At 33.6% G+C, this 23,483-nt stretch overlaps 1 protein-coding gene across 2 annotated transcripts in view; it reads left to right on the top strand.

Moving 5' to 3' along the window:
• The window catches only part of LOC145278641 (putative ATP-dependent DNA helicase HFM1), a 143,700-nt gene that overhangs the window by 25,045 nt on the left and 95,172 nt on the right, over positions 1–23,483 (top strand). For both annotated transcript variants that reach the window (XM_080130677.1, XM_080130676.1), the window contains exons 4-13: positions 656–698; positions 1,111–1,307; positions 3,914–3,970; positions 8,395–8,462; positions 10,398–10,533; positions 12,200–12,351; positions 12,846–12,926; positions 14,195–14,359; positions 17,648–17,694; positions 21,649–21,802. In XM_080130677.1, the coding sequence (XP_079986803.1) occupies positions 656–698; positions 1,111–1,307; positions 3,914–3,970; positions 8,395–8,462; positions 10,398–10,533; positions 12,200–12,351; positions 12,846–12,926; positions 14,195–14,359; positions 17,648–17,694; positions 21,649–21,802 (1,100 nt within the window). The remainder of the gene's footprint in view (positions 1–655; positions 699–1,110; positions 1,308–3,913; positions 3,971–8,394; positions 8,463–10,397; positions 10,534–12,199; positions 12,352–12,845; positions 12,927–14,194; positions 14,360–17,647; positions 17,695–21,648; positions 21,803–23,483) is intronic.

The raw sequence follows: 23,483 nt of genomic DNA, 5'->3' as shown, positions 1-23,483 counted from the left end.
CCTGGCCTTACTACTAGAATTTAAGTTTAAAATGAAAAGGTCAAGTATCATTGTGGAATTGTGCTTTAAAAAGAAACATTCATTTTGAACATGCCCCTGTCATTTTAAAGAACCTACTGTTGATTTTATATGTTGGGCCACTCAGCTTGTGTGGTAATAAAACTTCTCAAATGCACTTGTGATGTTAGGCTGTGTATGATTTTAACTTTAGTCAAAATCGCCTGTTCCTTCTTTCATCAGATTATTTCGATTATTAATATTAATTGGAGATATTCCGACACAAAACTTAGCTAAGAAAACTGCCAAGCACTAAAATACCCTTGTGTGAAATTTCATAAAAATCAACCCAGCCGTTTTCGAGTGTATAAGGAACGAACTTACAGGCACACAGATACATAGACAAAGTTCCTTTTATGTAATAATCGAGATTGAGATATACGTTCATAGATTTGTGATTGAGGATATTCTTCCTTTGTTGCTCATCTCTTTTTTATGGAAACAGAAGGTAATTAAAATAAGATATCATTTGTGTTGAATTTTTTAATTAAAATTATTTTTATAATTGTCCGCGTATTTTGTATGCACTTGTTGAGAACTTGTTTATTGAATTTCCTTCTTGCAATTGGATAATCACTCTTTTTCATTTGTATTTCAGAAAAGTTTACAGAGCCAAGAAAAAAATCAATAAATAAAAATCGGTGAGAAAAAAATGTTCATTGATTTTAACTTTTATTATCTTTTGTTTTTGTAGAAGGGGTATCAACAATAGAATGAATCAAAATTTGAATATGTTATCTTAATTATATAATAAAACTATTTTGTATTTATTAAAATAATTAATATTTTGCATGAATTAAGTAATAGTGTCCATATGTTATAAAAAAAATGATGGCAGCAGATTTGAACATAAATATTTTTTTAAATCTAACAATGCCGATGGGACTGTCCGGACATTTTTTGCAGATAAAAGTGCCCCTCCTCGGGGACGCTGATTTTTCAATCCCACTTTCCGACCCTGGTGTCACAGTTCTTGCAGTGGGAGGTAATTAAAATATGTTCATATATATGTGATAATAAAATATATCTGTTTTCTTTTTTCTTAATTTTAAGATCAAATTTTGCGATAAGTAAAAGCCAGAAAAAATCATTCAGTATTCCATACAGAGGCAAACATCAAATTGTTTTTCAAGAAAACAATGATTTATCCCAGTTCCAACCAAAACCGTCCACCATTTTGGACGATAAAGTGTTTAGTGCTGATGATGACCTCTTTGAAGACACTAACACATGCCGTTTTCAAATAGAAGGTAAATAAACTCATATTTTCTTTGTTTCTATTTTAGTTTGGGGCAAAAGAACTTTACTTAATTTCTATAACGATGTCACTTGTAATTTTAATTAATATAATTTGGTGCTTCTATATTGTAATCACGGAAAAATATTGAATTTCAAGTTAAACAAGCCGAGTGTGCAAAATCCCCCTCCACAAGTGAAAAATTTACTTTCACCATGACTAATGTTTGTGCAAAATTTGTTAAAATCAAAGGCATAGTTATTGAGAAAAGTGCAAACAAATGAATAGATGAACGATTTTACAGATGGCAATTTTACCCCTATAATGCCCCCTATGGGGGCAACCAGAGTTATCCTGGAAAATCCGTTCTGGCAAAAATTTAATTTCACCATGACTAATGTTTGTGCAAAAATTTTAAAAATTAAAGGAGTGATTATTGAGAAAAGTATGAACAAACAAACGGATGAACGATTTGGGGACAATTTTACCCCTATAATGGCCCCTATGAGGCAATCAGAGTTATCCTGGAAAATCTGTTTTGGTAAAAATTTACTCTCATCATGATTTTGTGCAAAATTAAAATAAAATCCAAGGTGTGGTTATTGAGAAAAATGCAGACAAGCGAAGTCCAATCCCTCCTTTGTCAGGGGACTAACAAATGGTAACAATGTAATTATCATGTCGCAAATAGTAACATATCCAAAAATTATGTAAAATGATAGGTAGAAAAATAAATATTCATGAAAAAAGACATTTGTAAAATCTAGCAATTTGATTTCAAAATGTACCGATTTTAATTGCGGAGTTAACAGGGGAGGTAATTAAGTTATCAATTTCTCAAAAATTTAATCAGTTTTTTTTTATAAAAAAAAATAAAAGTTCAAACGGTTAAAAAATAGTTAAAAATATTCACAAATTATGTATATATGCTATGCTTATTTTTGTTTTCTCAATAAATTCTGTTTGTGTTTCAACAGAGTTACTTCTTCTTTTGCTTACGTCACATGAACCAATATGTCCGACCTAGCATGTAATCTTATTGAACAATTTTTATCCTTATTGGAATTGTTTTTCATGAACAATTATTTTTCTACCTTATTGTTTCCCATAATTTTTGGATATATCACTATTTGCGACATGACAATTATGTAGGTACCATTTATTTTACTTGAAATTCAAAATTTCTTCGTTATTATGATATTGAAGTGGCTATGATTTATTTCGCTTGTTGAAAATTATCTCCCTTTAATAACAACTCTTCATTTTATAGATAACTATAAATAGTTATCGAGGTGTGTACAGAACTATTGAAAAACAAATAAAGCGCTGTAAGTTCTATCTCTATCATACTCTCATATTTTTATTTCATCATTGTTATACTTTTGTAATATCATAAATAAAAAGTTTATAAAAGTAAAACATGTTCTGAGGTTTAAAGTAAATATCGCATTACTAATTTTAGTATTCATTACTTATGTTTGCACCAGTATATACATACAAAATAATCACGGTGATATACCGGTTCTCATCAGATCACTTAAGTTAAGCAATGATGAGGCCTGGCCAGTACCAGATGGGTGACCATTTAAGAATAGCAGGTGCTGGATGTGCCCTCCACTTATCTTGGCATTGCTTTCAATCATTCTGAATTTCTATTTGCCACTGGAATAAAAAAACTGCTGATTCAGGAGAGGTGTGGTTGGAGATTGTGCAACTCTTGCCACAAAAAATTTCATGCACAAGTCACAGTATCATCGGGTACTTGAAAAACTTTCAAGCCCGCATTAGTCTAACAAGTCATCTGCATACTCACAAAAACCCAGTCAAACTAGTAATGTTCATGGTTTTTCATTGACAATGATGGCTGAACAGTAAATAAGGATATATTACGCCAAACCATTTGAAGATACAAAAAGACTTTATTCTCAAGCGTACAAAAACCAAACCGAAAAAAAACAAATGTAAACAATCCATATTATCTGTAATCTTCAGACGACTGTTCTCATATTGAGTGTCATTTTAATGTTTCGGTTAATGTAACCTCCAACAGCCTTCTTCAGGTGTATCTTGTTGAACTCAGGAATGTTTCTATTGAACTAGAGAATTTGGATGGAATTTCAAATGGAACCCTTTATTTACTTCATAGAGGCAACATGCTCTTGTTCTGTCACCCATGACTGGATAGAGGTTCTAAGTAATTCGGAGATTACATTGATTGAAATGTTGTGAAAATGACACTGAAGATGAGAACAGTAGTCTGAAGATTCCAAATAATATGAATAACCAATCGTCATTTCAAAAATTCAGAAGCGTAAACAATCCAACTGGAAGAAAGCAGACGATAAAGGTAAATAACTGTCATACTTAGTTATCTCCCTTGACTTATGACTGGTCTTAATTCAATAATAGCATTGTATTTATGTCAAAAATGATGCTGAAGAAGGTATGATACAGTTATGAATTTGATTTTTAATTTTGCATGAATTCTTATAATATATTTTTATATATTTTATATTATAAAATATTTTTGCTTCCATCAATAAATATAAAAGAAAAAAGAAAAGAGTTAAAAAAATATATATTTTTCTGATGTCCTTTGTATTTTTTTTATATTTTCAGATTGCACACCTTCACATTCTCAACAAAATTCACATTTAAAGTCAGTCAAAGAAATTCGTATCCTTTTTTTTCTTTTGAAAAAAAATATTAACTAAATAGGATTCTTTTTCTCTTCTAACATTTTTAATTATCTTGATTTATGTTTGTCTTCTTTTATTTACTTGCTAGCCTGGGTGCCTGGCATTGCCCGGATGTTTGGAGGTGTATGTTGAGCAAAAGGAAAAAAATGTGGTAGTAGGCAGGCAGGCTCGAACCCATACTATGAAGGAGGAAAAGAATGTGAAAAAAAAGTAACGTTTTTACCGTTGCATCCATTGTCAAATCGGAAGTGGCAAAGATTTAAATTAAGGGTAGTCAATTGAAAAGAGGGGGATAACTTTCGAAAATATTGGCGAAAAAAGTGACCCCTCCTTGTAGAAAAGTGCCCAGTTGAGGGTGAGGGAATTAATGGTGTTAGCCTCAAAACGATACTAATCTCATAAAAATCCATCGCTTCTGTCGAAAGTTTTAGGCAGACATACATACATACATACATACATAAATACATACATACATATATTTAAACAGACAGGTGAGATTTATATAATAGATTATCTCAATGATTCTAATCATTGCATGTTATGTCTTTTTAGGTACTGATAAAATAAAAATGTTTTCATAAAATGCAAAAAAAAAAAAAAAATCAATGGAAATATAGTGGAAATCTGAACACACCTAATTTTTCCTTTCTATTTCATGTGATTTCGTTTTAGTTATAATTTCAACATTTGCAATTATATTGTCAACATAATTTCATGTTTTTTTAATTTCATTGTTACAAGCTAACCAGAAATTTTAATTTCATTGTTACAAACTTAATTAGTTAACCAGAAAACGAAAGTATAGGACAAAAAGAAAGACTCAAAATGCCTGTGTTTGGAAGCAAAGTATAGTTAACGATACGTCAGGGTAATTGTAGAACAGTTAACACTAGATTGTTCTAACCACAGTAACAAATCAAATGAATAACATATTTTATTGTTAAATTATTGTTTTATTTAGACATGGATTAATAATTTTGCTAATAAATATTTTCAAATGAAAGAAAGATCAGTTCCATATGGTCCTTTTGTTGACTTTGAATGAAAAGGGCTAAGCCAATAAATTATTAATCAAATACTTAAAAATGCATTCTTTAAAAAAATATAAATTTGACTTTCACTTTTTACAAGTGCAACTTTGTATATCCGATACAAAATGATGACTTTTTAATTTCACTGTTAGCCTATGGTGTTTTTTATTGACCTTAAATTACCACCTTCTTCATTAAAAGTGTGGAATCGTACACAGTTATAAACTTAGAAAATAAGTTGATTTTTTTCAATTCTGGTTTAAGACTATTTATAACATGTTTATACGTGCTCGTAAAACATCTGAAACATGAACCATCACCGATAACATCGAATGGAAAAGTGACAGTGTTCTATGACAAATACATACAGGTGGGCAGATACATAAAAGACAAGGCTATTCAACCAGACATTATAATATGGAAAAAGCCTGAAAGAACTGCGCTCATTATCGATGCCACTGTCCCAAATGACTACGGCCTTAATAGAAATGAACGGGAAAATATAACAAAATACCAAGACCTAAAAATAATTTTAAATAATTCTTTAGGTCTTTCATTTTTTTTTCATTAGGCCATTGGAACACATACATCAAATCCATTGCCAAGGTCGCTGGAAAAATGGTGACTGGATCGATATCCAGTAGATATCTCACTGCTGATGCAATTCTCTACCTATATAAGAGCCAGGTACGTCCAAGGATGGAGTACTGTTGCCACATCTGGGCAGGAGCTGCTAGAAAGGACTTATCCTGCCTTGATAGAGTTTAAAATAGACTTCGTAACCTAGTAGGGGATGTCCTTTTCTCTTCCCTGCAACCTCTATCCCGCAGAGTCTGTCTCTGCTTCATCATTATTTTCATGGCAAGTGCTCAATCTATGGTCCCCACTCACTAAACTTTCACGAGAAACACTTGTCTAGCTGAAAGCACTATCAATAATTTCCCCCTACTCTTTATCTGTGCCTAAACCTAAATGTAGATTCCATGAACAAAGTTTCTTTCTTAGAACTGCATGCCTGTGAAACTGTCTTCCATTTGCCTGCTTTCCAGCTGACTACAATCTGATTGTCTTCAAGTCCAATGTAAATAAGTTTTTTATGAGCCGTTCCACTTAAGTTAACAAATTTACCGAATTTCCATTATTAACTATTACTATATTGTCCAATTGACTACTGTACACTCTTTAACCCTTATCCTCGAATGGCCTCTGGGCCTTGATAAGTGGCGATGCCTATGTAAGAAAAAAAAGGTTGCTCCTATCACAACTGGTATAATGTTGATTTTTTTAAGGTATGATGCTGTTTTTAAATGATCCCTTAAAAAAAATCAACATTATACCAGTTGTGATAGGAGCAACTGGCCTAATGAAAAAAATCTTAAGAAATACTTGGGAACAGCATCTAATCTTAAAATCAAGTGTTAGCTCCAGGACAGAGACCCTTCATCTCTTAAAATAACCAAAGTAAGATAATAAAATTAAAGAAAACATGAATTCAAATCTTACTTCACTCTGACTTATAACTTGATCATAATCTTATTACTAGGATTTAAAAATGTAACATGATTAAGCTAGCTTTTTCCTATGATTAGAACATATTACTTTTTCTATGATTACAACATATTACTTTTTCTATGATTACAACATATTACTTTTTCTATGATTACAACATATTACTTTTTCTATGATTACAACATATTACTTTTTCTATGATGAGAACATATTACTTTTTCTATGATGAGAACATATTACTTTTTCTATGATTAGAACATATTACTTTTTCTATGATTACAACATATTACTTTTTCTATGATTACAACATATTACTTTTTCTATGATTAGAACATATTACTTTTTCTATGATTACAACATATTACTTTTTCTATGATTAGAACATATTACTTTTTCTATGATTACAACATATTACTTTTTCTATGATTACAACATATTACTTTTTCTATGATTACAACATATTACTTTTTCTATGATTACGACATATTACTTTTTTTTATGATTACAACATATTACTTTTTCTATGATGAGAACATATTACTTTTTCTATGATTAGAACATATTACTTTTTCTATGATTACAACATATTACTTGGTAATTTTTGTCTGCACGTTTTTAAATCCGGAATTATCAGTATTGTTTAAAAATTCGAAAAGTCTAAATACAACAGCTCATAAGAACGATTACCTCACACCATCGTTTTCTTCATGATCGAACATTTTTATTTCATGCCACACATGGTTGTTGTCTGATTCAGTTGTAATAACTGCAAAAAAAAAATTTCATTTTATTGAATTAATGTTGGAATTATTTTGGAGATGAGTAATTTGTATGATTTCGTTTTTTGTAAATTGAATTATTTGGACTATTATCTTCATCTTCTGATTGTTGTTTTTCACAATGTTTCAGCCAATTATTCCCCTGGCCTTCATCAGGTTAATCACAGCGGGATAAGAATGTCAAATCCTCCATCTACATTTGCAACAATTATTGCCTTGAATAGTTGTTGTCATCTCACCATGGTTTGGAGAACTAATCCTCTGGCCGGCTTTAGGTGGGATTGAAACTGCTACCTCCAGACAATGCTCACCTGGAATCATAGATATTCTGCATCATCGATGATGCGATTTTTTAGTTAAAAAAATGAAGGAGGTCTTACTTTTGGAACAACGCTTGTATTAACATTCAAAATGACCAATATCTATGGCCACAGTAGCATATGCAATACACAAATGATCAACAACATTGAAGATATTTATTTCTCGCCCACAGTGAGAAATGTGACACAAGGGTCGGAAAGTGGGGTTGAAAAACCAGCACCCCTGAGAAAGGGGAGAACTCTGACCCTGCAAAAAATGCTTGTGCAGCCATGTCAGCATTCTCTGGTTGAGGCGCCTCAGGTGATTAGAAATAAACAAATCCTTTCTCTGGGAGGGTGGATCTTCTAGAACTGCATAGGATCAGCATAATACCGCAATCAACAGGAAAAAGGTCATTTCAATAATGATCTAGACTGTTGAATTTAGGGCTGAGGTAAAAAGTATGTAAAATAAATATGACTGGATGAACGATTAACCTGAGGAAGGTCAAAGGGCACATCAGCTTAAATGTAGGTGAAAAAAAATTGCTAAGGCGAGAAAGTAAAACAATGCAAATAAATATTATTTGGTTTTTGAAGAAAAATTCATGACAGCAGGTAAGCCTCCACGTCTACAGGAATAGCATGACGGACATAGTCTGACAACTAACACTATAGTCACAACAAATTAAACTATAAATAATATTCTTGTACCATCAAAAGATGTACAATATTCTGATCATTAAATATGAAATGTAAAAATTTCCTTCAGTCATGTTTCAGCTTCTAAATATAGAAACATTTTCCCTTTTGAGTATTTCAATTCGATACAGTCGAAAATCATCGATGATGTAAGTTTTCTCTTATGGTTTGATGTGATTCGATTATGTTGGCAACTGAATAGGTTTAACATGACATCTTATCTGAAATGTATTTAAAGCAAACGCTTTGCTAAATGTTGTGTTCCTGTTTTTGTTTTCCAAATTATTAATACTTTTTGTTTTTAACTAATTTTTAATAAACTAATTATTTTCATGCAATTCTGAATTTTTGAGATGAGGTGTGAATGTTTGTGTTATGTTGATTAATTGGACTATTATTCTCATCTTGAGTGTTATTAGCACAACATTTTAGTTGCTGCAACCTGCGACCTTCTTTATAATCTACGGACCCACCCTCAAACCCACGGTTCAAATTCTTGTAATTCAGAGCCTTAGTAGAGAAAAAGAAGCATGTTTTCACCCGAAGAAGGTCGCAGGTTGCAGCAACCGAAACGTTGTGCTAATAACACCTAAGATAAGAATAATAGTCTGGTTATGATTAACTAGACTATTATTATAACACAAGCATAAATATTTTCAGTTTGATTTTCACTCAGAATAATATTTTTTTTCCTTAAAAATGTTATTTTGAGAGCAGTTCAATTTGAAAATATGTCTGGTGCTTATTGGAACATAGCGCGTATGTGCATGCATGCGAAATGACGCCACTGGTAAAGAAAAAAAGACTTTAAAAAGGAGAAAGAGGACGATCACATTAAAGATATGAATAAGGTTAAAAACATGAAGAACGTTCAAGATCACATAAGAGAGGTGTGTATCATGTTCGAGGCATGGGTGATGTCATGGTCATAACAATGATAAATGTTATTGTACAACCTAAAAAGTGAGTTGAAGTTCCTTTGTGACTGAGTGTGTTGGTTCCCAGACAGCGTTACATTAAGAAAGCGTTTGGTTTAAGTGAAGTTAGATATGGTGTCATTCTAAATGCATCCCTTTCAGTTGTTAGCACAATTAATACACTTTGCTCTTTTTATTATTCCAAATTAAATGATTAGTTATCATTTTATGGATAAGTTTGTTATTATAACATTTCTTTTTTTGTTAATGTTAATGTTAAATATTTTCCATTAAAAACAACAAACTTTTAATCAATCAAAGTATTTATACACCTATTTTCATTTTTTTTATAATGTAGGGTGTACTTTTTACAGGCGGCGAACTTTAAATTGATGACTCTATTTTCTTTAATTGCAGATTTGGCTATCGGTTATTTTAAGCCCAGCTTGGTTTGGCAAGTCATTATGATGCAACTAACATGCGAGTAGCATTTGCAAATTGCAAATGAAACAATCAATTTACTAAGAGAAACATTTGATGATCGAATACTGTCATGAAATGAACCCGTCAACTGGCCCTCTCCTTCATGTGATTTAACCCCATTAGATTATTTTCTATGGGGATATGTAAAGTCTCATGTCTACGATAATAAACCAGACACAATAGACTACTTTGAAGGCAAAATTCAATGGGTTATTGTTGAAATACAATCTATTTTAATGCATGGAGTTTGTGAAAATTGGACCTTCTAGATTATGCCATATACACTGAGCAGCGGCGTTATATACACAAAATTGTATTTAAATTTTAAATGCCAAAAATTAATCTTTGGAATAAAGTACGTATTTGTATAATAGAAATATTTTTTTGTGATTTATTTAAATTTAAAGTTTGCTGACTCTAAAAAAAATTCCCCATACTAATAAGGAACGCGCCTGGAAATACTTTATTAATCAAAAAAATATTTTCATTTTATTATTTTATCTATCAAATATTTTTCCAATTATTTTATCTACTAAATATTTTATTAATTATATCTGTTTAACTATAAATACATTGATAAATTTATGTTATATTTATACAAAAAAACAAAACACAAGTAAACATTATAAGTCTGCGAAATGTTTTCTTTTTTGAATTGTATTTTATCTTTTATTTTCTCAACAGGCTTTATACTCTGACAAATCACTCGTGGTTTGTGCTCCAACCGGTGCTGGGAAAACAGTTATCTTTGAATTAGCCATTGTCAGACTTCTTTTATTAGCTGAAGAATCAACTAATCACAACTTTAAAGCAGTTTACAGTAAGTTAAATGCAACAAAAGCATACTTGAAACATTTTATTGGAGCATTGTTTGTAAAAATAAGAATACATATTTAAGTTGATTAAAAATATTTATTCATGAAAATCCTATTTGCTACGATTGTTACATTTCATTTGATTTGGTTACATTTTCTCATTGCTATTAGTACAACCGTTGTCCAAGTATGCTTTATTTTTATGGTTTCAATCTGCTTAAAAGTGGAATTAAGTACACTGGGATTTCTTCTCAAATAAGACCATAGCTAGAGAACATACATGTATTATAACAAAATTGTGTGCCCACCTCCGTTACACTAACATGACATATTGGTCCTCGACTTATCAGAGAGGGACCTATGTTTTCAGTGCTTCCATGCGTCCGTTAGTCTGGACGCTTACCAGATAATTGTCCATTAGTTTTTCCTAAAATTTTGCCACAAATTATATTTCATTAAATAGATGTGCAAAGTAAAAAAAACTTTTTTGTGCAAATTCCTGCTGCGTCCTCAGAGACTCAAAAGAGATTAAAAAAAATGCTCTAAAATGGCCAAAAATGACACATTTTGCCCCATAGCGTTTGATCCATCCATTAGATTTTCCTGAAACTTGACCAAAATGTGGAGGTCATTGTTCTTAATATAAATTCAGTATGGGTGACCCTGGCAAAATTCTGGTTCGCATTCCTCTGGGACTTTTAAAGCTAAAAAAACATGCCTTTTTGGAGCTCTTTTTTCATATTGCTGAAAAACTTGATATGTATGTCTATATAGTGGTTTTCCATGGTACTGAATTCAAATATACATGTCTAAAGCATGTTTGTCCATTTTCACTGGGATTCAGCGTTCCCAGGAGCTCAAAATAGGTCACAAATGCCCCCAAATTGCAGAAAATGATACTTTTTACCCCATAACTTTTGCCCTATTCATTAGAGTTTTCTGAAACTTGGTGAAAATGTGAAGGCAACGTTGGACCTTCACACTTCTCATATTCATCATTTCTTCACTATTTTTTGTGGCATCATCTCATGTGCAGCACCAGAGAGGGACCATGCACATGCGGCTTGTCTTTGTTCCTTTGACAACTAATCTTCACAACAATAACTTGCACCATCCTAGGATTTGTTCACAAATCACCACAATTGCACCAGAGTTGGAGAACTTATTCCTTACCATAAAATCATGTGCAAAAACACCCATTGTTATGAAATATAATAATATTGTTTAAAAACTTCTAATTTCAAGCAATTTTTTTTTGCTAAATAATTTAATTTTATTTATTTTGCCCATTTTTCAAATTATACAGAAAAAAAAGTGTGTTGTAAAGTAGATAATATATTATTCAAATAAAAATAGGAGTTATCTCCCTTGCTGATTTTTATTTGTATGTGATTAGTTAAAAATGTTTCATATTGTCAGTTATCTAAGCATTACTAAATATTTAAAAAAAAAAATTATAATGAAACAAATTATATAAACTAGTTTTTGCATTTATCGAGTATGCACAGACCAACTCATTTTTATATCATAGATTTTTTTATTAATTAAAAAATATGTTTTTAACAAATGTTTACTAATCTTAAATAACATTATATCCTTTCATGGTCCCATCATAAAATGAAATGCTTGCATGAAATAAAGTTGATTTAATTTTTCATTATTCTCTACTAGTGGCTCCAATAAAAGCGTTATGCAGTGAACGCTGTCAAGATTGGCAACAAAAGTTAGAAGGTTTGGGAATCCATTGTTTGGAACTGACAGGAGATTCAGAACTGGATGACTCTTCCATATTTCAAACAACCAACATCATCATCACTACGCCTGTAAGTTTTACTTTTATTTACATTTGAGAAATTTATGTATAAAATAGAGGCAATCATTACAAGGGTGCGTCAGAAGTTTTATAATCTTCTGGTAACTCAATTACTTTTGCCGAGGTTAGGAAGGTGAGAAAGCTTTGTAAAATGTTGAGCTTGCTTGATACTCTCTCTTTGACTTGGTGCTACCTGGTATTGCTTGATCATCATGGTTAATAATAACAAGCTAATGACATGGAATCGCTTCAAAAGGGAAATATAAGTCACTTCAATTTTCAATGAACAATTAAAAATGAAATTCAAACATTTCTCTGAACTGGATTGAACACCAAACAAATTGGTTTATTGTAAAATAATTGGTCATTTTTCTGTACAATTTTCTTTCACTTGAAGAATTATCTATTTATGTTTAATCGCATTTATTTAAAATTGATTATTGATACACAATATGTAAAAAAGATATTAATGTTCATTAAAAGAAATCCTTTCTTTTTTGATAGGAAAAATGGGACAGTATAACCCGAAGATGGCATTGCGATAATACACTGATTCAGAATTTGCAACTCTTCATGATTGATGAGGTAAGAAAAATGTCAGAAAAACATTTGTCCCAAAAGATGCTGAAAATCATGGGTGCCACTTTACAAAAGATATTTTCAGAATATATTTTACTGGCAAATTTTCTACATAATAAGTGTTCTTCCAAATAACTTAATGTTATTTTATTGTTCTCTTTGTTGGCGTGAGTTTAAGCAATTTATTATGATTTTATGTCATCAAAAATTTACATGGTGTTTTAAAACAAAAAATAGGCATGAAGTTCGACTCGGTTTTTAGGGGGTGGGATGGAGTGGGTATGGTCGATGGTCATTCAATTTTGTCAAAAACTGTTGGACTTATCCTAGGCTAGACACTTTCATATATAGGAGAAACCTGATTTTGTTGATCAGGTCTTATAGTAATTTTCAAATTTGCACTGGCTTACTGGATTTACATAGATGTGCTTACTACAGGCTATTAAACACAGAGTGAACGTCTTTTTTTTGTTTCCAGGTTAATCATGATCACAGAGATCCATATGCTATCACTCCTAAACACATCCAATCCTACTTAGTCTGTTTCAAACAAACCCTTTCTCCTAATGTAATGTGGCCATTACACTTTAACTGTGTTGTTAGATTTCAACCACTTGGACCCGTACGCTATCTAGTACCATCGCAGGAACAAACAAACAGGGAAAAATTAAACAATACAATTCAGCAGTTTTTTTTTAGTTAAATACAAAAAGCATTTATTCCAGTAATTTCCTACCACACACTTCACTCGCTTTCAAAATATCACTCACGCGTCGAACATGTCTGTCGAAATGCCCTTTCACACATCTGCCTTTTTCGTTGCCTGTCTTTCCGCTTTTTTAATCATACAGTGCATTTTCTCTCTTGCCGCATACAAGTCAAAACACGTCCAATTGCCTCCTTTGCTTGACAATGTGCTGTCCTTTTTTCTGCCTTTTTTTCTACTTCTTCCTATTATGTCAGCACATGCACACTTGCTTAATTTGCATATGTGCTAAGATAGCTGCTGCTCCTGCTAATATTTTCACTATCATAGACTGCTGCTGATTTTCTCATATGCACCTATATGAGCTATGTTACACTAACTTTTAACTGAACTCCACCAATCATAGCCCCAGTGTCCTTCTTTACATTACACTTCAGCCATTATGCAGAAATTGGTTGTCATATACAAAAACATTTTGTTTTATGAAAATTATAAAATGTTTTGTTGAAGTATGTTTTTAATTCTTACTTTTGAAGTGACATTTTAACTGTTTGTTTTCTTATTGCAGGTTCATACATTGAACGACAGTCACAGAGGTGCAACAATGGAAGCTGTTATTAGTAGAATGAAGACAATCAATGTTGCCTCAAAATGGTTGTCTTTGAACCAAGATAAAACCAGAAACAGCATTCGATTTATTGCTGTCTCTGCTACGATTCCAAACCTTATGGATGTGAGTATAATCTAATTCATAAAATTCACTATGTCTGTCTGTCTGTCTCCATATTTTCAAACTCTATCTCTTCCGAAACTATAAGTTGCAGAGTGGTACTAAAAGCCTCACATGATTAGACTTTTTATCGACCGTTCTTTTATGAGTTTTGAGCTGGTTAAAGTAGTTTTTAAGAAGTCAAAATTGAAAAAAATCATTATACATCTTAGTTTATTTTTAATCAGTTCATATATGTATCACGTTGGTACAGTGGTAACGTCACCAGCTTTGAATGCTACAGTAATGCTTTTGGTTTCAATTCTAGCTGATGGCACCCAAATACGTTTTTTATAACTTTTAAAGTTACAACTATAATAACATATATGAAATCTGGACAAATCAAAATATATTCATGCAAATTTTTTGATCAGGCAAAGCCAAGCGTCCCCCCCCCCGCTAATAAAGCATATCATTTGATCACTTAGAAAAGATAAATAGATTTAAGTATTTTATGAGAAAAGAAAAAGAAAAGTTACTTACTTGCTTGAATCTTGTATATATATATATATATATATATATATATATATATATATATATATATATATAAAATAAAAAATTACAATTAAATTTACAAAAATGATCCAAGATGGTAAAACTAAAGTATATTATAAATATTTAAGAATTAATATTTATAAAGTAATCTCAACCAGATGTAAAAGCTCGCTAAAACCAAATAGGAGATAGAGCTTATAATAAGAGCAAATAGTTAATAAAACATGTTATAAAACGCTTTGAAAAAGAGTTGAAAACATATTTAATTTGAAAAGGAAACACTAAATAAATGGATAGTCCTTAATCCACGGAGTTTCGAAGAAATACTTTCCTTCTCATCAGAGGGTAGGAATTAGCAAAATGCGGGATCAGATTTTGCTTGCAAAAGTATTTGACGAAACTGCAAGTAAGTCAAAGATCTTACTTGATAACAAAAAGTGAAGCAGAGGGAATAGGGTAAAAAAAAAGGTGATTTTTAAATTTTGATTTGCGATTTCCTTGGATTTTACTTGTGCGAATGGAATTAAAGGAATAAATTATAAGATGGTCAACATCATTAATTTTGGAATATAACTTTTTGTCATTTATTCTCTATATTGCTCTGTAATTACATTGAGCTTCTTAAATAAGGATTGGTATATGTGTGTGTGTCTGGTCACGAATAGGCTCCTATATAGTTGACTATTATAGAAAACTGACCCCATATAATGATAGAAGATGTATCGAGACACAGGAATGGGTATGTTTGATCTGGTATAATGATGATTCATTAAAATTGTGGGGTCTGCGTACGCGCCTGGTCCACAAAGTATGGAAATAAAAAATTTAAAAAGTAAAAAAAAACGTTTACAAGCGTTTTTGATATAGATGTACATAATAATACTTTGATAAGTATGTTTTAACTTAAATAGGGATGGTATAATAAAATTGTGGGGTCTGCGTTCGCACCTGGCCTCCATATAATGGAAGTAGGCACAAACTTTAATAAAGACATTTCATATCTATCTGTGTAAATATACTTTGATAATTATGTTTCAGTTTGAAGAAATATGGTATAATAAAATTATGGGGTGTTCGTTCGCGCCTGACCTCCATAAAATGGAAATATGTCACAAAGTTTAACAAGGTTTTTTAATATAGATCCACAGAATATTGTGATAAGTGTTTCAGTGTGAACAGGTATGGTATAATAAATTATGGGGTTTATCTATTTTATTTTTACTTTCATCATATTTTGCTTGGGGTTTGATACCCCCAAATTCGAAGCTATCTCTTTATAACCCTTCCTTTTCATAACCTATCATACTTTCATAAATCAGAGTCCATTTTCTGTAGGCTGTTTTGAACCCAGTCAATGACGGGTACTTTTGCTAGTATATATATGTGTGTGTGTGTGTGTGTGTGTGTGTGTGTGTGTGTGTGTGTGTGTGTGTGTGTGTGTGGGCATGGTTCAGAGGCTAAGGAATGATGCTGGAGAATTGTATATTTTGATTTCAATTCTAGCTGATGGCACCAAGTCATATACATATTTTTTTAGTTTTGATCTCACTACTATATATTAGGTTCAATATAATAATCAATAGAGAATTGTCTCTATGATAATAAATACATAGTCTGCATAAATTTAAACATCATATTTAAACATATCCTATCAGGCAATGCCAGATCGCCTGCTAGTACGTTATAAAGCTTTTTTTCAAGTTTTGTACAAACATCACCATTTATAGCAATAGTATTGAAATTGAAATTGAAATCCTCATTCTGTAAATACAGAGAAAAAAAAACATATTTTCTATATAAAGTTAAAAAAAGTAATTCTTTTAACTCCAAACTATATTTATTTTGCATGAAAACAACTATTTTAATCCCTGATACATCCTCAGTTTTACTTAATTCGCTTTTTGTATATTAATACTGTATTTTTTTATCCATAGCTCAAATAATTTTTGTATATTAATACTGTATTTTTTTATCCATAGCTCAAATAATTTTTGTATATTAATACTGTATTTTTTTATCCATAGCTCAAATAATTTCTTCTAATTCAAATTAATAATAACTAATAAGTTTGCTCTCCTATTATGAGAGGGGGACTTATCTTCTATCTAATATTAATTTCTGTAGAAATCAAAAGAACTTTAAATTAAGGAGATATTCATCCCTATTCCCTATATATAATAAAAATGTCACAGTTTCCCCCCTCTGAACCAAAATACTGTAGGTTTATAACAACAGATGCCGCATACAAATTTATTATCTCTACACTATTAGCCAATATTTTACATATGTACACAGTGTGATGATGTATAGGAATTAAATCTGGCCATGAGAGTTGAGGACATGAGTTGCAGGGAAAGAAATGATATAAAAAGTATAATCAGAGTGGAGGTCGCAGTAATTTGCGTGAAGCATTGTTTAATGTTTATAAACCTTCAATAAACCTAAACTGCTTTTATATAATGTGAGACTTAAAGACAGGCTTAGATTTGGTAACCTGAAAGGAGATTAAATCTGGATAGTATAGGGAAATGTGTGCAGAACAGAAATTTTAGATGGTATAGCCACATTAAAATTTTAGATGGTATAGCCACATTAAAATTTTAGATGGTATAGCCACATTAAAAGAATTTTAGATGGTATAGCCACATTAAAAGAATAGAAGAGAGTTAGATGTAGAATAAGGTTGCAGATTCAGTTCACAGGGGAAGGCCAGAAGAACATGCAGCAGATAAAATGGATCTTGTTTTTCCTTCCTAGATTGCTGAATGGCTCGGAGAACCAAACAGTCCGGCTATAAGCTATAAGTAAGTTTTTAGATTTACATCTATTTACTTTTCTTGTCACCTTTAACAATTATTTTCTTGCTGTACAATTTATCATTTTTTAAATAGTGTTTGAAATGACCTTACATTATAAGTAAAACCAATATAACTCCATATAGATATTCTTTGACAAACACTTAAAAAATATTGAAATGTCAAATACAAAATGTGGCGAAAGCTGTGAAAATGAGGGCTTACCGTTTAAACGACCTAGGTGTGCGTGTGTGCTTTGTCATCGTTGCGAAGCTAGGATAAGAAAAGAATTCCAAGATGGCGCCGACGGCGTTTTGTAATGGTATCGGTGTTTTGTAATGGATACGCATCAAAAAATCGCTGTGGCCGTACCAGACGGTCAAGATTAAAGGGACACATTATTGCTTGACGAGGCTAGGGTTCAGCCTGAACGTGGCCCCAAACATCATGACGGCAATCATGCAGGCGATCCACCGTCAGGACGAAGCCGTGCAACAAGCGACATCGTCATATATCGATGACATCTACTCATGCCTGCACAGAAGGTTAAAGAACACTTCGAAAGCTTCAGGCTAACATGCAAGGAGCTGGAGCGACTGCAAGATGGGACGAAGGTGCTTGGCCGGCACGTGAGCGGACTCCGCTGGGGAAGAGGTGGTGACGTCCCGGAAGTCCAAACTAGCGTCACGCGTCGGTGCGTCTTCTCCATCTGTGGGAAACTGGTGGGCCACTTCCCCGTGTGTGGGTGGTTCCGGGTGGCGGTGGCGGCCACTTCGCCGACAGGACGCGGCCGCCGTTGTCCGGGAACTGGAAAGTGTCTTCCTTGAGCGTGGCCCTCCTTCCGAAATACTGACCAACAACTACACCACTTTTGCTAGCGGGCAGTTCAAGCAGTTCACAGACGGCTGGGGTGTATGACTACGATTTCGGTGCGCCCATGTGCCTAGCGGGAACGGGATCGTGGAACGGAACCACCAGGCCATCAAGACCATTGCAGCTAGGAAACGGTGTACGGTGCCTGAAGCGCTATACTGGTACAACGTCACCCCTAAGGACGATGTCTCGCCCTCTACCACGCCGGCTGAGGTGCTGCACCGGTACCATGTCAGGGTGAAAGGGTTAGAGGCCATCCCTCTGCCCGAGCCAGAGGCGACACAAGATAGTATCAAAGTGGGAGACATCGTCTGGGTTAAGAACCCCTGTGGCAGATGCACCACACACTATGGAACCGGGCGTGTTATCGAGGTGATCAGCCCGCAAGCCGTGCAGATTGATGGGGTGCCCCGACATGTCAGGGACCTGCAAGCGGCATCACAGGCGCAGCCGCCGCTTGGTGACGAAAGTGAAATGAGTTCCACGACCAGTGAACCATCATTCTGGTATACGCCGGCTTCATCGGACGACGGCAGCACTGATCCCCAGACCGCGGACGGGAGCTCAACTGAGGACGAGGTTCCCTGTCTGCCCCTCCGTAGAAGCACCCGAAGAAGGAGGTCGCTGCCTCCCAGCCCCCTCTGCGATAATGATATCAGGGGGGAGTGTGGCAAAAGCTGTGAAAATGAGGGCTTACCATTCAAACGACCTAGGTGTGTGTGTGTGCTTTGTCATCGCTGCAAAGCTAGGATAAGAAAAGAATTCCAAGATGGCGCCAACGGCGTTTTGTAATGGTATGATCTCGGAAACTCTCGCAAAATCTTGTGCATATATGCAAATCAGTTGGTCTTCGACAACTATAAATTCAGGTCGTTTTGGAAGGCAAGGAGGGAGGAAAGAACGGCCGGTTGGTAATTGTGTACGCTGGTTCGTGTTGGTGGCGTGTCACAGTGTCTGTGTGTGTACTGATCGAACTGCTTTCCTGTCCCTTGGATTTGAATTTGTTTAGATTGGACTTCAACTTCACAAACAAAGGAGAGAAAATCGTTTCAAACAGTCTTTATTAAAAAAAATCAAACATAATATATGATTTTCTATTTGTTCTTATTAAAAAAATTCCTACTTCTTTTTTCTCTCTTTTAGTCTATTTGATTGTTAATATTTGAGCCATGGTATATAATATTTTACCTTTAAAATTATCAGCATTAAATATTAGGTCATTTATAATATGTTGTTATGATTATTTAGTTTGATAGGCAGTTTTTGATTCCACAGCAAAATCGATCCATGTGTGAGAATGTATAGTTGATTGATTGATTTAGTCAGGTGATAAGGCAGATGGATATTAAATGTTGTAATAAAAGCAAGAGAACTCTTGACCAGAACATTTTTCAACATGAATCCAACAGCAACACTGATATGATCTAACATGGACTTGAACAGTAACGCCAATACAACCAAACATGACTCAAACAGTAACACCAATACAACCAAACATGGACTCAAACAGTAACACCAGTACAACCAAACATGACTCAAACAATAAGCTTCATATGACCCAATATAAACTTGAACTGTAATGCCAATTTGACCCAACACAGACTTGAACAATAATGTTGATATAATCAAAAAAGGGAAGGACTCAAACAGTAATGCCAATATGACCTAACACAGACTTGAACAGTAATGCCAATATGACCTCGCACAGACTCTAACAATAACATTGATATGACCCAACATAGACTTGGACAGTAACGCTGTTATATTACAAAAATGAGCATATGGAAGCAAGAAGGACAAACAGAGAAGTTTAGATTAAACTTTTATTCAGGGTCAATGTGATTGTAGCAGGTGCTGTTGGTATTGTCAGGATGTGCCAGTGATGGCGGTGATGGGGACATCAATCAACTGCTTGGAGTAAGAATAGTGATCGGTCGGCAGGCTTTCGGGAGTTAGTGGCAAAGAAGGGATAGTTTGGACAGCTGCTGCAGGTGTCATCTGGAATGAGTTCAATGATGGCTGGCTGCTGCTGATGCTGTGATTTGGGCTATTGCTAATGTTGTTTTAGGTGAGGTTGACGACGGCTGGTTGCTGCTGATGCTGTGGCTTGGGCTGCTGCTGGAATGGCAGATTCGATGGACAACCTCAGTTTGGCGATCTAGCTTATTCTGCCTAGTTGTTGAAAACCAGCTGTATTTATACTTGGCCCGCAGACATGGTTGAAGACATGATGGATCCGGACGTTGATACGCTGCTTTTTGTTTTAAGGTTGTGTTAGTTTCTATGTCTTAATGTGCAGCAGTAAGTTATCTGTTTGGAGGTTATGTTCACTTGTTTGTATCAGATTTATGCTGATAAACTCGTGGATGTTTTCGAGTAAGAATTATGTCTTCATAGTGTTCCATGGGTATTAATGTATATGCAGGAAGGTCATCGGCTGTGATGTTCATATTTCAAACATGATTCTTTTTCCGTTAAATGGTTCCCTCTAGTAGTTTTTTTGCTGGGATGTTTTGCGAATTATGTTGTTAATGTAAATACAGAAAACAAAAAAAAAACAGGCTTTAACGCTCTCATGTGCGTTTGGTATGTCCATTTAGTTTGTGTCGACAAATGGTTCGTCTGAGTGCCGCTGTTGTTGTCACTATCACTGCTCCTGCTGATTTTGTGTTTTGTTTATGTAAATCTGGATCGATATGCGATATAACAGTACCAATACAATCCAAAATGGACGCGAACAATAATGTTGATAATTATGAACACTGACTCAATCCAAGGTCAACCTGCAAAGTTACTGCCGAATTTTATATAGGTCTTGAACAAGTGCATTCTGCTATTTCAAGTGGGGGTGATCTGGTAAGAGCACATATATACCATTCTCACATTAAATATATAAATATAGTCAGTTGCAATCTAAAAATCAGAGCGAATGGACCATAATGTTGTCAGGTTAAATAAAGGGTATTTAAAACCTTATTAAGATAATCAGAAGCAACTCTTAGCCAAGAAAGATAAATCCATGTTTTATATTGCATGTACAAATTTATTGTTCCTCTGTTGTATACTAATTGTTTAACATTATTATTTAAGCATTGATGAAAGCCAACGTCCCGTCAAACTGAAGAAAATAGTCTTGGGATATCCATGTTCCGATCGAATAAGTGATTTTCAATTTGATATTTCTCTTCGTTACAAACTTCAGAGCGTCATCACAAGCTACTCTGAAGGGAAACCTACACTTGTCGTAAGTTTTATGGATATTTTTTGGTCTTTTTGATAAATTTCAGTGGAAACATTTAGTTTACTGACATTCACCCCTAACAGGGCATATCGCCACTTGGACATAAGCGGCTACTATGTGGGACCATGCTTAGGAAAGATTAACAAGATGTTGGTTTACATTACATTTAAACTTCTGCATATCAGTACAGTCAGGGAAGCAGGTAGCAAGAAGGGAATTCCAAAGACTAACTGTTTGAGGGAAGAAACTATTAGAGTCGAAAGCTTTCTGGTATTTAGGAACCTCAACATTGAAGGGGTAAGATTTTATTGCTAAGCAGGTTTGTCGGAGAAATGTATGTTGAGGGGGCACAAGTGCAACGAGTTCATCAGAACACATTCCATAAAAAAATTTGTAAAAGTGATTTACAATGGTGATTGAAAGAAGCAGAGGGTATTGGAAATCTGGGGAGACTTATTGTCACTCCAGGTAACATCGCCTGTGTTTTTGTCAGTGTTTTATCATTGGTAATGACTAGCGAGTAAAAAAGGATGATGATGATGATGATGGTGACGGTGATGATGTCCTCAAAAAACAAAAACAAAAAAAAGACATTATTTTTACATGTTAAATCTTTATGCAAATCATCGTGCCGCGATTCGTTTTTGTTGAAAATTTGGTACAAACAAACCTATACTATGTAAATTATGTAATTAAAAATAAACAGTTAAATAGTTTGCACATGGTATAACATTTAACCTCATAAAAGCGTCTGTAAACATAACTTCTTTAAAATAGTTGGTATTTATTTACTCAATACATATTTGCACTGTTTATTTCATTTTTTTATATTATGCTATGTTAATAGTTCATTTGTACCAAACGTTTAGCTCTGAATATTTGTTTGCTTAGTAAAAATAAAGAAGACCAAAAGGCCAAAACGTTTTATTCTCATCTTCATGCAAAAAAAACAAAAAAAACGCATTATCATCTATAATACAAATCTCATCTGTCTGTTTAAATGTATGTACGTATGTCTGCCTAAAACTTTCAACAGAGGCGATGGATTTTCACGAGATTGATATTGTTTTGAAGCTAGACCCTTTGGATGATAAATATTGAAAAATTAGCTAAAAGCATTAATTCCTTCACCCTCAACTTGCCACTTTTCTACAGGGAGGGGTCGGTTTTTTTACTGATATTTTCGAAAGTCATCCCCTCTTTTCGATTGACTAGCCTTAATTTTAAACCTTCGCCACTTCCGGTTTGGTGATGAACACAACGGCAAAGATGTCACTTTTTTTTCACATTCTTTTCCTCCTTTGCAGTACAGGTTCAAGCCTGCTTGCCTGCCTACTACAACTTTTTTTTTTTTTCTCAAAACACACCTCCAAACACCCGGGCAACGCCAGGCACCAAGGCTAGTTGTATATAATGGTTGTACGATATTTTAAAGATTAGTCAGCCGCTCAACTTTCCTCAAGTATATCTTGTTGAGCCCAGGAATTTGCACAGAATTTCAAATGAAACACTTTTAATCCCTGGGGGTAGCAGCAGTAATTCACAATTGTATTCTTCGTATTGCCTGCACTGAGGATTGAACTTTTAACTGCCAGAAGAGTGTCACTTACAACTGAATGTTATCTAGTATTTTATCCATGAGTCCTTGCAGACAATTCTAGTATTAATTTTTGGAACTTTGTTT

The sequence above is a fragment of the Euprymna scolopes genome, chromosome 1, assembly GCF_053919585.1.
Source record: "Euprymna scolopes isolate OS-2025 chromosome 1, ASM5391958v1, whole genome shotgun sequence".
Classification (NCBI taxonomy): Eukaryota; Metazoa; Mollusca; class Cephalopoda; order Sepiida; family Sepiolidae; genus Euprymna; species Euprymna scolopes.
The sequence above is the reverse complement of the archived record's forward strand: the minus strand, read 5'-3'. Positions and strand labels throughout refer to the sequence as shown.